The sequence below is a fragment of the Panulirus ornatus genome, chromosome 11 (genome assembly GCF_036320965.1).
Source record: "Panulirus ornatus isolate Po-2019 chromosome 11, ASM3632096v1, whole genome shotgun sequence".
Taxonomy (NCBI): domain Eukaryota; kingdom Metazoa; phylum Arthropoda; class Malacostraca; order Decapoda; family Palinuridae; genus Panulirus; species Panulirus ornatus.
The window spans coordinates 52,511,140-52,527,488 of record NC_092234.1 but is presented as its reverse complement, the minus strand read 5'-3'; the positions used below and the strand labels follow the sequence as shown (position 1 = coordinate 52,527,488).

General features: G+C 44.2%; 1 protein-coding gene across 1 annotated transcript in view; it reads left to right on the top strand.

The window, feature by feature from the left end:
• Positions 1-15,965, top strand: part of LOC139751150 (uncharacterized) — a 97,818-nt gene extending 81,853 nt beyond the window's left edge. The window contains exons 7-9 of the mRNA XM_071666249.1: positions 10,289-10,526; positions 12,778-12,913; positions 15,825-15,965. Coding sequence (XP_071522350.1) covers positions 10,289-10,526; positions 12,778-12,913; positions 15,825-15,965 — 515 coding nt within the window. The remainder of the gene's footprint in view (positions 1-10,288; positions 10,527-12,777; positions 12,914-15,824) is intronic.
• The last annotated feature ends 384 nt before the right edge of the window (positions 15,966-16,349 follow it).

Below are 16,349 nucleotides of genomic sequence, written 5' to 3'. Positions count from 1 at the left end.
GTACGTTCGACTTTAGGTTAAAAGCCACCATATCTACTTGAAGTCTAGCTGTGAAGAAAGACGGGTTTTCCCTGTGTTGTCACATCTGTCCATCTGATTTTGACAGTAAAATACATTTTAATGGAATGTTTTCTGTTTTTTAATCGAGAACGGAGAATAAATTGACCACATGGCAGGTCCATGAATGAATTGCTCAGAGACAACAGTCACACTGACAAATTAATGGAATTTTTAAAGCAAATTAATTTTTATAAATTTTAACGATTTCTATTCAGTTGTATATTATGTATGTTTATGTTTGTATATATGTGAGTATGTTTGTGTATATGCATATATATATATATATATATATATATATATATATATATATATATATATATATATATATATATATATATATTATACTATTCGCCATTTCCCGCATTAGCGAAGTAGCGTTGAGAACAGAGGACTGGGGCTTTGAGGGAACATCCTCACCTGGGCCCCTTCTCTGTTCCCTCTTTTGGAAAATTAAAAAAAAAAAAAAATGTGAGAGGGGAGGATTTCCAGCCCCCCGCTCCCTCCCCTTTTAGTCGCCTTCTACGACACGCAGGGAATATGTGGGAAGTATTCTTTCTCCCCTATCCCCAGGGATATATATATATATATTATATAATGACTTTGTAAGATAGAATATTATAATCTGTATTAAGAATGCTGAATAGCCTTAGATGCTCCAGTGCTTGGTTTTATAAGCTTAGGTTTTATAACCCAGTCCAATCCACGACTGATTAAAGTCAGTATACGTTCCTGCGTTTTCTTGTCTCATTCCACGTTCCCTCAGCTGATTCATGTCTCAGTCCACGTTCCCTCAGCTGATTCATGTCTCATTCCACGTTCCCTCAGCTGATTCATGTCTCATTCCACGTTCCCTCAGCTGATTCATGTCTCATTCCACGTTCCCTCAGCTGATTCATGTCTCATTCCACGTTCCCTCAGCTGATTCATGTCTCATTCCACGTTCCCTCAGCTGATTCATGTCTTATTCCACGTTCCCTTAGCTGATTCATGTCTCATTCCACGTTCCCTCAGCTGATTCATTTCTCATTCCACGTTCCCTCAGCTGATTCATGTCTCATTCCACGTTCCCTCAGCTGATTCATGTCTCATTCCACGTTCCCTCAGCTGATTCATGTCTCATTCCACGTTCCCTTAGCTGATTCATGTCTCATTCCACGTTCCCTCAGCTGATTCATGTCTCATTCCACGTTCCCTCAGCTGATTCATGTCTCATTCCACGTTCCCTCAGCTGATTCATGTCTCATTCCACGTTCCCTCAGCTGATTCATGTCTCATTCCACGTTCCCTCAGCTGATTCATGTCTCATTCCACGTTCCCTCAGCTGATTCATGTCTCATTCCACGTTCCCTCGGCTGATTCATGTCTCATTCCACGTTCCCTCATCTGATTCATGTCTCATTCCACGTTCCCTCAGCTGATTCATGTCTCATTCCACGTTCCCTCGGCTGATTCATGTCTCATTCCACGTTCCCTTAGCTGATTCATGTCTCATTCCACGTTCCCTTAGCTGATTCATGTCTCATTCCACGTTCCCTCAGCTGATTCATGTCTCATTCCACGTTCCCTCAGCTGATTCATGTCTCATTCCACGTTCCCTCAGCTGATTTATGTCTCATTCCACGTTCCCTCAGCTGATTCATGTCTCATTCAACGTTCCCTCAGCTGATTTATGTCTCATTCCACGTTCCCTCAGCTGATTCATGTCTCATTCCACGTTCCCTCAGCTGATTCATGTCTCATTCCACGTTCCCTCAGCTGATTCATGTCTCATTCCACGTTCCCTCAGCTGATTCATGTCTCATTCCACGTTCCCTCGGCTGATTCATGTCTCATTCCACGTTCCCTTAGCTGATTCATGTCTCATTCCACGTTCCCTCAGCTGATTCATGTCTCATTCCACGTTCCCTCAGCTGATTCATGTCTCATTCCACGTTCCCTCGGCTGATTCATGTCTCATTCCACGTTCCCTTAGCTGATTCATGTCTCATTCCACGTTCCCTTAGCTGATTCATGTCTCATTCCACGTTCCCTCAGCTGATTCATGTCTCATTCCACGTTCCCTCAGCTGATTCATGTCTCATTCCACGTTCCCTCAGCTGATTCATGTCTCATTCCACGTTCCCTCGGCTGATTCATGTCTCATTCCACGTTCCCTCAGCTGATTCATGTCTCATTCCACGTTCCCTCAGCTGATTCATGTCTCATTCCACGTTCCCTTAGCTGATTCATGTCTCATTCCACGTTCCCTCAGCTGATTCATGTCTCATTCCACGTTCCCTCAGCTGATTCATGTCTCATTCCACGTTCCCTCAGCTGATTCATGTCTCATTCCACGTTCCCTCAGCTGATTCATGTCTCATTCCACGTTCCCTTAGCTGATTCATGTCTCATTCCACGTTCCCTCAGCTGATTCATGTCTCATTCCACGTTCCCTCAGCTGATTCATGTCTCATTCCACGTTCCCTCAGCTGATTCATGTCTCATTCCACGTTCCCTCAGCTGATTCATGTCTCATTCCACGTTCCCTCGGCTGATTCATGTCTCATTCCACGTTCCCTTAGCTGATTCATGTCTCATTCCACGTTCCCTCAGCTGATTCATGTCTCATTCCACGTTCCCTCAGCTGATTCATGTCTCATTCCACGTTCCCTCGGCTGATTCATGTCTCATTCCACGTTCCCTTAGCTGATTCATGTCTCATTCCACGTTCCCTTAGCTGATTCATGTCTCATCTCCCCATTCATTTCTCTCTTTTGAATCTGTTCGTTATTCACGACAGCTGAGCTTGATAACGATTCACGATATATTTCACTATGCAATGTATAATAATAATGATAATAGTAATAATGATAATAATAATCACTTGTAATGATAATAACAATAATCATAATAATAATGATGTCCTCTGTTCTTGACGCTACTACGCTGATGCGGGCAATGGCGAATATAATAAAAATAGTAATGATAATGATTATAGTAATTAGTCGTCTCGTGAGATTAAATTTCCAGAACAATTTAAAATTTTAGGAAGGGATAAAAATAGACTGGGGGGGAAAAAAAACTGTGTTATGATGAAGACAATATTTGAAGGGGTGACTCCATTAATTGGTCGCCTTGGGGGGGTCGTCGTCTAAGAAGGGATCGGGATGGGTGGAGGAGGATGACATCCCATTTATAGGCCAGGTAAGTTTCTGACCTCATTCTGGTAAAAGTATTATATTTTCTGACCGGAGCAGAGGAGGAGGAGGAAGGAGAAGGAGGAGGAGGGGGAAAAAAAACACAAGAATGGATCCCGTTTGTTGTGCGGCGGTGGCGGATCTTTGCACTCGACGCCGCGACGCGTCCTGTGTGGGGGGGCTTCTCCTCTCATTGTTCGAACAGAAAACGGGAATTGTTTGATGCGCGCAGCTGCCGATGCTCGCCAGACGAACGGATACGGACTCTCTCTCTCTCTCTCTCTCTCTCTCTCTCTCTCTCTCTCTCTCTCTCTCTCTCTCTCTCTCTCTCTCATTTCTCTTTACGTGCTCGCCAATGATAGCTTTTGTAACAGTACAGTGATGATACTCCCTGATGGCTGGTTGGTTGGTTAAATGGGGCTTTTCGAGCCTAATTGACTGACAGCCCGGGTCATTAAGGCCGTCTGACAGCCTCGAGTGATGATAACTGTTAAGACTAAAAGTTAAATTGAATATAAGACCTTACGCTCACCCACCCCAGCCACAGATGTGGCCAATCATGACACTGCATAAGACAGCAGTAAGCCAATCGTAGCACAGTAGTCCTGATAGAGTAGCCAATCACAGCTCAGTTTGCCTGATAGAAGTAGCCAGTCACAGCCCAATAAGAGACACAAGAGTAGCCAATTACAGCACAGTAGACCTGAAAACACTAGCCAATCACAGCATGATAGGCCGCACGACAGGAGCCACTCACAGTACATATATATATATATATATATATATATATATATATATATATATATATATATATATATATATATATATATGTATATATGTTTTGGACAATCACATGTTTACCAAATGGCGTCCTAGCTTCGTCTCTTCGATGTATATCAACTGACTGTTGTATTTCTCTCTTGTGTCTCCCCTGATGATGTGATTATTACACGAAAGTGCACTTGGGAACATTTCGAGTTTCATTTTCCCCGTGGACTCATGGTTGTTTAATTTGTTTATGGATGGGGTTGTTAGGGAGGTAAATGCAAGAGTCCTGGAAAGAGGGGCAAGTATGAAGTCTGTTGGGGATGAGAGAGCTTGCTTTGGGAAGTGAGTCAGTTGTTGTTCGCTGATGATACAGCGCTGGTGGCTGATTCATGTGAGAAACTGCAGAAGCTGGTGACTGAGTTTGGTAAAGTGTGTGGAAGAAGAAAGTTAAGAGTAAATGTGAATAAGAGCAAGGTTATTAGGTACAGTAGGGTTGAGGGTCAAGTCAATTGGGAGGTGAGTTTGAATGGAGAAAAACTGGAGGAAGTGAAGTGTTTTAGATATCTGGGAGTGGATCTGTCAGCGGATGGAACCATGGAAGCGGAAGTGGATCATAGGGTGGGGGAGGGGGCGAAAATTTTGGGAGCCTTGAAAAATGTGTGGAAGTCGAGAACATTATCTCGGAAAGCAAAAATGGGTATGTTTGAAGGAATAGTGGTTCCAACAATGTTGTATGGTTGCGAGGCGTGGGCTATGGATAGAGTTGTGCGCAGGAGGATGGATGTGCTGGAAATGAGATGTTTGAGGACAATGTGTGGTGTGAGGTGGTTTGATCGAGTAAGTAACGTAAGGGTAAGAGAGATGTGTGGAAATAAAAAGAGCGTGGTTGAGAGAGCAGAAGAGGGTGTTTTGAAATGGTTTGGGCACATGGAGAGAATGAGTGAGGAAAGATTGACCAAGAGGATATATGTGTCGGAGGTGGAGGGAACGAGGAGAAGAGGGAGACCAAATTGGAGGTGGAAAGATGGAGTGAAAAAGATTTTGTGTGATCGGGGCCTGAACATGCAGGAGGGTGAAAGGAGGGCAAGGAATAGAGTGAATTGGAGCGATGTGGTATACAGGGGTTGACGTGCTGTCAGTGGATTGAATCAAGGCATGTGAAGCGTCTGGGGTAAACCATGGAAAGCTGTGTAGGTATGTATATTTGCGTGTGTGGACGTGTGTATGTACGTGTGTATGGGGGTTGGGCCATTTCTTTCGTCTGTTTCCTCGCGCTACCTCGCAAACGCGGGAGACAGCGACAAAGTATAAAAAAAAAAAAAAAAAATATATATATATATATATATATATATATATATATATATATATATATATATATATATATATATATATATATATATATATATATATATAACAGTATTTGACCAAGGTTCTTCTCAACCCTTCTCTCTCTAACTCAAAGGTATTCGACGTGACAGTGGCTGCTCTCATTACATTCTCTATTGTAACGTTCGAGTGGCAATAAGTAGTCTTTGGGGAGCCCGTAATAACGTCTGTTCCCTTTATATGAGTCGTGTTCCATCCACGTCGATCGATGATATATATATATATTTATGTGAACAAAGGGACGCTGCAGTGGCCTAGACATTTTCCATTTTTTTTTTTTCGCCTCCCCCAGCTGACATTAGAAGATGGGAGAGGAAGAAAACGGACGTTGATGTCGTTGACTGCGTTGTTTAGGTTTTCTGTTGTATTGTGTAACTCTTTTTTTCCCTCGGTAATGCAAACGCTGAGGTTTCGTAGGCACACACACAGGCACACACACACACACACACACACACACACACGAGTGTGGTCTGTAAGGTATTGGAAAAGATAATCGGAAAGAAAATGGGTGACTTCCTACAGAGGAAGAATGACCTTAGAAACGGTATATTTCCAGGTGAAGGGCGTCATTTGTAACAAAATTCTTAGATTTCCACGAGAGAGTGAGCTCCATTGTGGACAAAACAGAAGGCTGGGTGGAGTATTTGTATCTGGACCACCAGAAAGCATTTGACACTGTGCCCCATATGAGGCTGGTAAAGAAGATGGATCTTCAGGTAGGAATAATAGGGGAGGCTATGTAGATTGTTGGAAGCATACTGGGGGCAGCCTTCTCGAAATTAGTCACCATGGCGTACTATCAGGTTCTCATCTGGAACCTCTGCCCTTCTCCATGTACACACGACTATCCAGAAGGAATCGAATCCTACTCGAACATGTTTGCTGATGATGCCGAGATAATGAAGGGAAGCGAAAAGCTCGGAGGACAGCATCAGTTCACAAAGAGACCTAGATAAACTCTTTTAACTTTTCGTCTGGTGCTTGGTCGATGTAGTTCAACCCGAGAGAGGGAGGTATAGTGAGGTTGTGACCCAGTGATAAATAAAGTAGTCCACGGTATGACCATTGTCTAGTTGGGAAAGCAGCTGTAGGAATCCTTGTGTGAGAGGGACTTGGGGGGGAGCTGACGTTGACCCTCATATGTCACCAGAGTCCTACCTGAGAATAATAGCAGGTTGCCAGGCTAATAATAGACTAGCATTCCACTGTTTGAATGAGGATATGTCTTCGGGAAACCTTTCGTGTCATCAGCCAAAAACCCTAAATACGTCGTACCTTAGGCCACCGCACTTCAAGTAGCTCCAAAAGAAACAGTAGAGAAGATGCAGAGGAGAGAGCAACATTAGATGGTAACAGTGAATTAAGATGACACCCGCCAACCTTTCAGCCTCAGTCATACGCCCATCTTAAACGCTGTCCTCCACCTTGGGGTCGACGACACCCAGACGCCACCCGCGGGTCTGTTCTCGAGTTCTGGGACGGGTTTTTACGACCCGGGTGTTGTTCAGGGTTCGTTGGAAGCGGCTTCTTGGGAATGCGGCGAGGAGGGGAAGCCATGGGATAGTGGCAGGGGGGAACATTGGAGCAAGTTATTACACGGTGGAGAGGGGACAGCATGGATGGGGAAACCCCCTCCTCTCTCTCTCTCTCTCTCTCTCTCTCTCTCTCTCTCTCTCTCTCTCTCTCTCTCTCTCTCTCTCTCTCTCTCTCTCAAGTGCGAGATGGTGTTTCACTGGAAATTAGCTTTGTAGATGTGGTTGTTTTGATCGCTGTAGCTCTGTAAGTGGACAAGAGAGTTAGCTGACACCATGTCTTCTATCATTGTAGCTTTGTGAATGAGCAAGAGAGTTAGCTGACACCTTAGCTTCTATCACTGTAGCTTTGTGAGCAAGAGAGTTAGCTGACACCTTAGCTTCTATCACTGTAGCTTTGTAAGTGAGCAAGAGAGTTAGCTGACACCTTATCTTCTATCGCTATAGCTTTGTAAGTGAACAAGAGAGTTAGCTGACACCTTAGCTTCTATCACTGTAGCTTTGAAATTAAACTAAGAAAGTTAGCTGACACCATGTCTTCTATCACAGTAGCTTTGTGAGTGAACAAGAGTTAGCTGACGCCATAGCTTCTGTCTTTACCTGGTAACATGGTCTGTATTATTATATAACACAAATATATCAGTCTAAATGTTTATATAAAACAAAGTCTCCTTCGTAAATATTATATAAGCCAGCGTGGCTCCTTGGGAGGATGTCCTGTCTTTGGTCGATTGTAGATATATAGAATATTTAGATGAAATTTTGATCGTGAACGAGAACGGTGCATTATGATGTATTATTATTTTTGTATGTTTCTGCAAGAGGGAGGGACGCATGTTGCATCGAAGGGGGAGTTCCCATGTGCAGTTGTAGAGGTTGTAAGAGGAGTCGTATCATTTCTTAAATTGAAATTTGTGATGGATTTTTTTTTTTTTTAATTTTATTGGTCTAGAAAATAAATAAATAAATACCGTTTTCTTTGATGTCTTGAAAGTTAACTTGTTGGGTAACTATGATAATCGACCGTCGCGTGTTCTGGTCGGTCGGTCCCCCCTTAGATAATGATGTACAAACTGGTAACCACTTAAGTTAGGTGTAATCACCTCGTCAGCCAATCCGGGGCCAGGCTTGGCCCCCGCGTATGAGATGAGATGGCTCTGTTACATATTACCGACCACTTCGGTATACAGTGGGAGGCTACGATACCCATGCGAGAGCGACCCCCTTGATCGAAGTGGCCGCTTCTGTTTAACGGTGACCTGTGGATCGCGACCACCTGGTTTTAAGGGTTAGGTTGTTTACACTAAGAGGGCCTTATAGAGGACGCCTCTGTACAGCGGACACACCTGTGTGTATAGCGGTGGAGTGGTCCGGTGTGTTTACAGACAGCGGGGACTTACGAAGGAGGTCACTTCGATATAGCGGGTTACACCAGTGTCCCGGTGGGTCATCGATGAGTCTGTATTACGTGTGTGGTGATGAGTCACTCATCGTGGCTGGTGGACTCAGGGATTCGTCACTCACCACTCATGTCACTCATCATGGCTGGTGAACTCAGCACTCATCACTCACCACTCATGTCACTCATCATGGCTGGTGAACTCAGCACTCATCACTCACCACTCATGTCACTCATCATGGCTGGTGAACTCAGCGTTCATCACTCACCACCCATTACTCATCATGGGTGGTGGACTCATCACTCACCACCCATCATCACTCATGTCACTCATCATGGCTGGTGGACTCAGGGATTCGTCACTCACCACCCATTACTCATCATGGCTGGTGGACTCAGGGATTCGTCACTCACCACCCATTACTCATCATGGGTGGTGGACTCATCACTCACCACCCATCATCACTCATGTCACCCTCACCACCGTATTAACTGGACGCAACGTGACAGACTTCCGCCCGCTTTTTACCTCACGATTTTTGTTTTCTGGTTTAATGATGGAGATCTTTTGCCGCGGGAGGGAGAGGCTGGGTGTTTTACTATGGGAGGGAGAGACGAGGGATTTTACTATGGGAGGGAGAGGCTGGGTGTTTTACTATGGGAGGGAGAGACGAGGGATTTTACTATGGGAGGGAGAGACGAGGGATTTTACTATGGGAGGGAGAGACGAGGGATTTTACTATGGGAGGGAGAGGCTGGGTGTTCTACTATAGGAGGGAGAGATGAGGGATTTTACTATGGGAGGGAGAGGCTGGGTGTTTCACTATGGGAGGGAGAGATGAGGGATTTTACTATGGGAGGGAGAGGCTGGGTGTTCTACTATAGGAGGGAGAGATGAGGGATTTTACTATGGGAGGGAGAGGCTGGGTGTTTCACTATGGGAGGGAGAGATGAGGGATTTTACTATGGGAGGGAGAGGCTGGGTGTCTCACTATGGGAGGGAGAGATGAGGGATTTTACTATGGGAGGGAGAGGCTGGGTGTTTCACTATGGGAGGGAGAGATGAGGGATTTTACTATGGGAGGGAGAGGCTGGGTGTCTCACTATGGGAGGGAGAGATGAGGGATTTTACTATGGGAGGGAGAGGCTGGTTGTTTTACTATGGGAGGGAGAGATGAGGGATTTTACTATGGGAGGAAGAGGCTGGGTGTTTCACTATGGGAGGGAGAGGCTGGTATTTTACTATGGGAGGGAGAAGGTAGCATTTTACACTGTGAGAGAGCGGCTAGGATTGTACTATGGAGGGAAAGGCTGGGATATCTCTGTGGGAGGGAGAGGCTGGGAGTTTTATCATGGGAGGGAAGAGGCTAGGATTGTGGATGGGCCTGATGTTTGCCTTCATCCATTCCCCCCGGCACTTCACCTTTACACCTGTGTGTGTGTGTGTGTGTTGTGTGTGTGTGTGTGTGTAATATAACTTTACATGACACTGTCTTGCCTCAAGCTCTTCCTTGGAATTTGATTGGTGAACAGATGTACTGTGAGGCTTTCATGACACGTGACGCTCCCTCACCTGACGTGCCCACGTGACCTGAATAAGTAATGCTGACGTTATCATTATTATTATTATTATTATTATTATTATTATTATTATTATTATTATTATTATCATTATTACTATTTTTGTGAGAATTATTATTATTATCATTGGTATTATTGTTATTATTATTATTATTATTATTATTATTATTATTATTATTATTATTACTATCATAATAAGTAGTAGTAGTAGTGTAGTAGTAAGCAAGTGTTTACAGTTACAGGAAAGTGTTTTCAATTGATGGTTATCATCATTTTAGTCAATATTTTGAGTCTCTAGAATTTAGAAAACGATGTGTGTGTGTGTGTCTGTGTGTGTGTGTGTAGGGTCATGGTCTGATGCCTTGCTTCCTCGTCGTCCCGGGCAGATGGCGTGCCGGTCAAGGTCGCCCTGTACCACCCTGAGGCCGAGGCCCTGGACCTGGGTTGCCCCGGGTGCCGGGTCCTGGTGTGGCCTGGTGGGGAGGTGCCTGCCTCGCGGGTCTTCAAGCTGCGCGTGGACACCATCGCCCCGGCCGCCTTCGTCATCATGTCCTCCCTTGCCATCCTGGGCACCCTGCTCGCCCTCGCCTTCCTCATCTTCAACCTCACTTACCGCAGACTCAAGTGAGGCCCCACGTGTGTGTGTGTGTGTGTGTGTGTGTGTGTGTGTGGTGATGGGGCTGTGTGGTGTGTGTGTGTGTGTGTGTGTGTGTGTGTGGTGATGAGGCTGTGTGGTGTGTGTGTGTGTGTGTGTGTGGTGTGTGTGTGTGTGTGTGTGTGTGTGTGTAGTAATATATACTAAGGGCACAGATTATACTGAGATGAGTCAATTCCTTTTACTTTACCCAGTTTTCTCTTCGTCCTCACGAGAGCACGTTAGCGTAGCCACGATCGCCTCTGCATTATGGACGGAGTGGACTGGGAAGTTCCGTCGGCGCCCAGCCCACCTCCGTCAGGTTATTCCTGGACCTTCACCTTAATATTTCAGCGACCGTACGAAGGCATGGCAGGATGGCTGCACAGCGTTGCCAGACTGATGAATGTCACTACACTTGTTGCCTGAACGGCGGCTGACCTTGTAACGTGGGCTGTTACTCTGCATTCCATGTTGCATCTGGGACTCGGTTGCTACGAGTGTAGACCACAATTGGACTTATGAAAGATCCAGGTCAGAGGTATGGCTCCCATACCTGAGGGTTCGTTGCTTACACTGAAAGTCATATATTGGAAAGACTCAGACCAAAGTCGTGGATGCTGGACGTGTACGGGTGGAACAGCTTGGCCCACTGATCCCACCAGCGGCTGATAACGATCCAGAAATGGAAGATCCGCCAAGACCACGACGATGAAATGATAACACCACGTCATGCATGACCATCCAATCAGAATTCTTGCATAAGAGTGACGTCATGTAGGGTGACCTTTTTTTTTCTCCCTCTCTCTCTGGTGGTGGACGAATATGGCGTCATGGACGAATATGACGTCACGAAATGCCCTTTCCCTCCTGCCGGTGCCCCCACACACACCATATGGCCCACCGAAGGTTAGAGAATGTTTCCCCAAACATTGGAACGGGCGCTGTACCCAATGGGGGCAGCTGTGTTGGCTGACGTATCTCCACTGGAAAAAGTTTTAGATTTACGTAAAAAAAAAAAAAAGAGAATAAAAGTAGATTATCGATTGACATACAGTTTTGAGGTCAGTCTGGCGTAAGTGCTTTTGACTGTAGCTGCGCTGGAGGTCCATCAAACCCTCATTAACACGAACATCATACCCTCTCACGTAATGCTGTCAAATGCAATGGATATTCCAGCAGGTGTATTTACGATATGTACATATTCGGCATATATATACACCGTACATATACATACACGTAAGAGTGAAGATGTGGTACATGTGTATATACAAGGTCCACACACGAGGCAACACGAGTGTTAAATACACACACACACACACACACACACACACACACACACACACACACACACACACACACACACACACATACACCCTTCCCTTGAGGCAGCGGAGCTTGGGGTCATGAGAAAGGGAGATCTTAGAGGACCCGCCATTTGTATCCATGGCAGGGATGAGACACATGAGTACCGTGAGTACAGAGAGACACATGAGTACCGTGAGTACAGAGAGACACATGAGTAACGTGAGTATAGAGGCCATCTTAAAAGCCGTGGCTGAATAAGGTAGAGTTAAGGGAAGGTGAATGCGTACGTAATGTTTTGCTCGGTAATCAGTAAAGAATTTATTGACAGTAAATGAAAATTAGGATTTAATTACGAAAGTATTAATGCTGACATCATTATCTAGGCAACAGAAAAAAAGATAACAGTGGGTTATATATATATATATATATATATATATATATATATATATATATATATATAAACAAAAGAGAAGAGAGAATATATATATATATATATATATATATATATATATATATATATATATATATATATATATATATATATATATATATATATATATATATGGTGAGGTTAGTAAGTGACCAGGCGTATATAATGTAGGCTCGTGTAGGCAGAGTTTAAAGCTATCGCCATTGTTAAAATGGTTGAGTGGATGTGGTAATACAGGAGGAGGTAATACAGTTGAGAGAGAGAGAGAGAGAGAGAGAGAGAGAGAGAGAGAGAGAGAGAGAGAGATGCAAGCTGAGGTATGGCGTTGTTCATTAGTAAATGAATAAGGATAAACAACTGGATGACGAAATAACCCAATAAGGAACGATACATATTTCGGGTAATTTGGCTGGTGTTGGTCTGTAGTAATAATAATCTGAAACAAGCCTACATTGTTGTGAGTAACTAATTACTCCCGTGTTCTTGTGTGTGTGTGTGTGTAGGTACATCAAGTTGTCCAGTCCACGGCTAAACAACACGACTGTGGTGGGTTGTGTGCTGGTGTACGCTGCCGTCGTCCTGCTGGGCCTGGACCACGCCACCCTCCCTGCACCCAACTGCTTCCCTGTCGTCTGTACCGTGAGTACCGTCGCTGTATCTGCCTTGTACCCTGTCGTCTGTACCGTGAGTACCGTCGCTGCTGTACCTGCCTTGTACCCTGTCGTCTGTACCCCTCATTTTTTCGTATTTCTTCCCATATGATACCACAGCCTGATACCATATCCTGATACCACAGTCCGAGGTGTCCTATATATATATATATATATATATATATATATATATATATATATATATATATATATATATATATATATATATATATATATATTATTGCTTTCCCCCCAAAAAAAAATTTAATCTTTCCAACTGTTAAAAAAAAATTGTTAACAACCTGAAGTAAACATTCCCTCCACCCCCATCCCTCCACCCCCATCCCTCCACCCCTCCACCCCCATCCCTCCACCCCTCCACCCCCATTCCCTCCACCCCTCCATCCCTCCACCCTTCCACCCCTTCCTCTCGTGTGTGTAATCCCCCCCCCCCCTCCTCCAGGTCATGTTTCCGGCTCACGTTATGTAGATAAAGAATAAGTTTCCGGGTGGTGTTGATGGCGCGCCCTGGGAAATGACACTGGGTTAACCACTGGTGTACGACGACCCAGTGGGTGGGTAGTGAGAGGGAGGGGAGGGGATCGTATTCAAAGGTCGTACCGTACCGTCGTGCTCAAGGGGTCGTACCGTACCGTCGTGCTCAAGGGGTCGTACCGTACCGTCGTGCTCAGACCTGGAGACACCAGCAGGTATCGCCTCGTGCTCAAAATAACTCACATCTGTGGGAAGGCTATTTCTCAGTGTGTCACGATAGAAAAAAGGAAAAAGAAAAAAAAAAAACGCCGATCTGTGGCGCGTTCCTATCTCAGCCATTTGAGTTGCGTTCTCATTTCAAGTTGGTGACGTTTAACATTTAGGGTGTCCGGGGTTAGTGGGAGCGAGGCGCTCCCCCAGATAGATAGCCGGGGTTCGATGACGGGGGCTGTTTAAAGTCCTGACACACACCCGTACGGCGTTTAAAGTCCTGACATACCCCGTACGGCGTTTAAAGTCCTGACACCCCCCCGTACGGCGTTTAAGGTCCTGACACACCCCGTACGGCGTTTAAAGTCCTGACACCCGTACGGCGTTTAAAGTCCTGACACACCCGTACGGCGTTTAAAGTCCTAGCACCCGCACGGCGTTTAAAGTCCTGTTACCCGTACGGCGTTTAAAGTCCTGAAACTCCCGTACGGCGTTTAAAGTCCTGACACCCCCATACGGCGTTTAAAGTCCTGGTACCCGTACGGCGTTTAAAGTACTGACACCCCCATACGGCGTTTAAAGTCCTGGTACCCGTACGGCGTTTAAAGTCCTGACACCCCCGTACGGCGTTTAAAGTCCAGACACCCCCTTACGGCGTTTAAAGTCCTGACACCCCGTACGGTGTTTAAAGTCCTGGCACTCGTACGGCGTTTAAAGTCCTGACACACCCATACGGCGTTTAAAGTCCTGACACCCCGTACGGCGTTTAAAGTCCTGACACCCCCGTACGGCGTTTAAAGTCCTGGTACCCGTACGGCGTTTAAAGTCCTGACACCCCCCCCCCGTAAGGCATTTAAAGTTCTGAAACCCCTACGGCGTTTAAAGTCCTGACACCCCCTTACGGCGTTTAAAGTCCTGACACCCGTACGGCGTTTAAAGTCCTGACACCCCCTTACGGCGTTTAAAGTCCTGACACCCCGTACAGCGTTTAAAGTCCTGACACCCCCGTACGGTGAGACCTACTGTCCGTTCCTGGCCCGTACAGTGGTGTACGCAAGTGGGGTCACCTGGTGTGAACGCCGTTAACAGATTGTCGTGGGGTGGGGGGGAGGGATAACGTCATAGATAGCGTTTGCTGGCAATAATTGATGGTGTTGCTGATGTATTAATTCCTTGTATAAAGAATTTATTTTGTTATTCATTTAGGTCTTCAGGTATAAGGGGGGGAAGGGACTGATTTTTATTGCTTCTAGTTTTATTGATTTATCTCTTTATTTTCATTCTATTTATATATTTTATTTATTGATGTTTTATTAATTTATATTATTTATCTATCTATTTATTTATTTGGGTGTGTTAAATGATCATATATATATGGAAACTGATTTTATTGTTTTGGTTTTATTCACTTATTGTTTATTCTTTATATTTTTCTGGAGATAATCGTTTAATACGAGAGAAAAAAATTATCTTTGACGTAATTATGTATCGTTTATTCGGTATTCTTGTGTTAGATAATCAGATAATACAAGACCAACTGATGTATTGATTGTATTTAATGTTTTCTCAGATTTATTCAATTTAGATAATTGCATGGGAAATTAATGCATAATTTTATTCACTTTCATCGCACGTCAGATGTTGCAAGAGCAACTGATTTCTTGGCATATTTTATGTACTTATTTATTGCTTATTATGTACTTATTCATTGCTTATTATGTGCTTATTTATTGCTTATTAATGTACATATTAATTGCTTATTATGTATACTTATTGCTTATCATGTACTTATTTATTGTGTAATGGCGAATAGTATGAAACAAAACAAATATATATATATATATATATATATATATATATATATATATATATATATATATATATATATATATATATATATATATATATATTGCTTATCAGGTACTCATTAATTGCATTTTATGTCCTTATTTGTTGCTTATGTACTTATTTGACATCTATTATATACATATTTATTGCTTATCATATACTTATTTATTTCTTATCATGTACTTATATATTGCTTATCATATACTTATATATTGCTTATCATATACTTATATATTGCTTATCATATACTTATATATTGCTTATCATATACTTATATATTGCTTATCATATACTTATTTATTGTTTATCATAAACTTATTTATTGTTTATTTCTCGTCGTGTTTCAGGCCCGGGCCTACCTGCTGTCTGCCGGGTTCTCCCTGGCCTTCGGCTCCATGTTCACCAAGACGTACCGTGTTCACCAGATCTTCACCAGGTCCAACAGCGCAGGCGTCGTGAGGAACAAGGTCAGTGTGGTGACCTTATGATGGTCAGTAAGGTCACCAGGTGTCGTGAGGTAACAAGGTCAGTGTGGTGACCTGGTGATGACCAGTAAGGTCACCAGGTGTCGTGAGGGAACAAGGTCAGTGTGGTGACCTGGTGATGGTCAGTAAGGTCACCAGATGTCGTGAGGGAACAAGGTCAGTGTGGTGACCTGGTGATGGTCAGTAAGGTCACCAGACGTCGTGAGGGTACAAGGTTAGTTTGGTGACCTGGTGATGACCAGTAAGGTCACTGGGCGTCGTGAGGGTACAAGGTCAGTGTGGTGACCTGGTGATGGTCAGTAAGGTCACCAGATGTTGTGAGGGAACAAGGTCAGTGTGGTGACCTGGTGATGGTCAGTAAGGTCACCAGACGTCGTGAGGGTACAA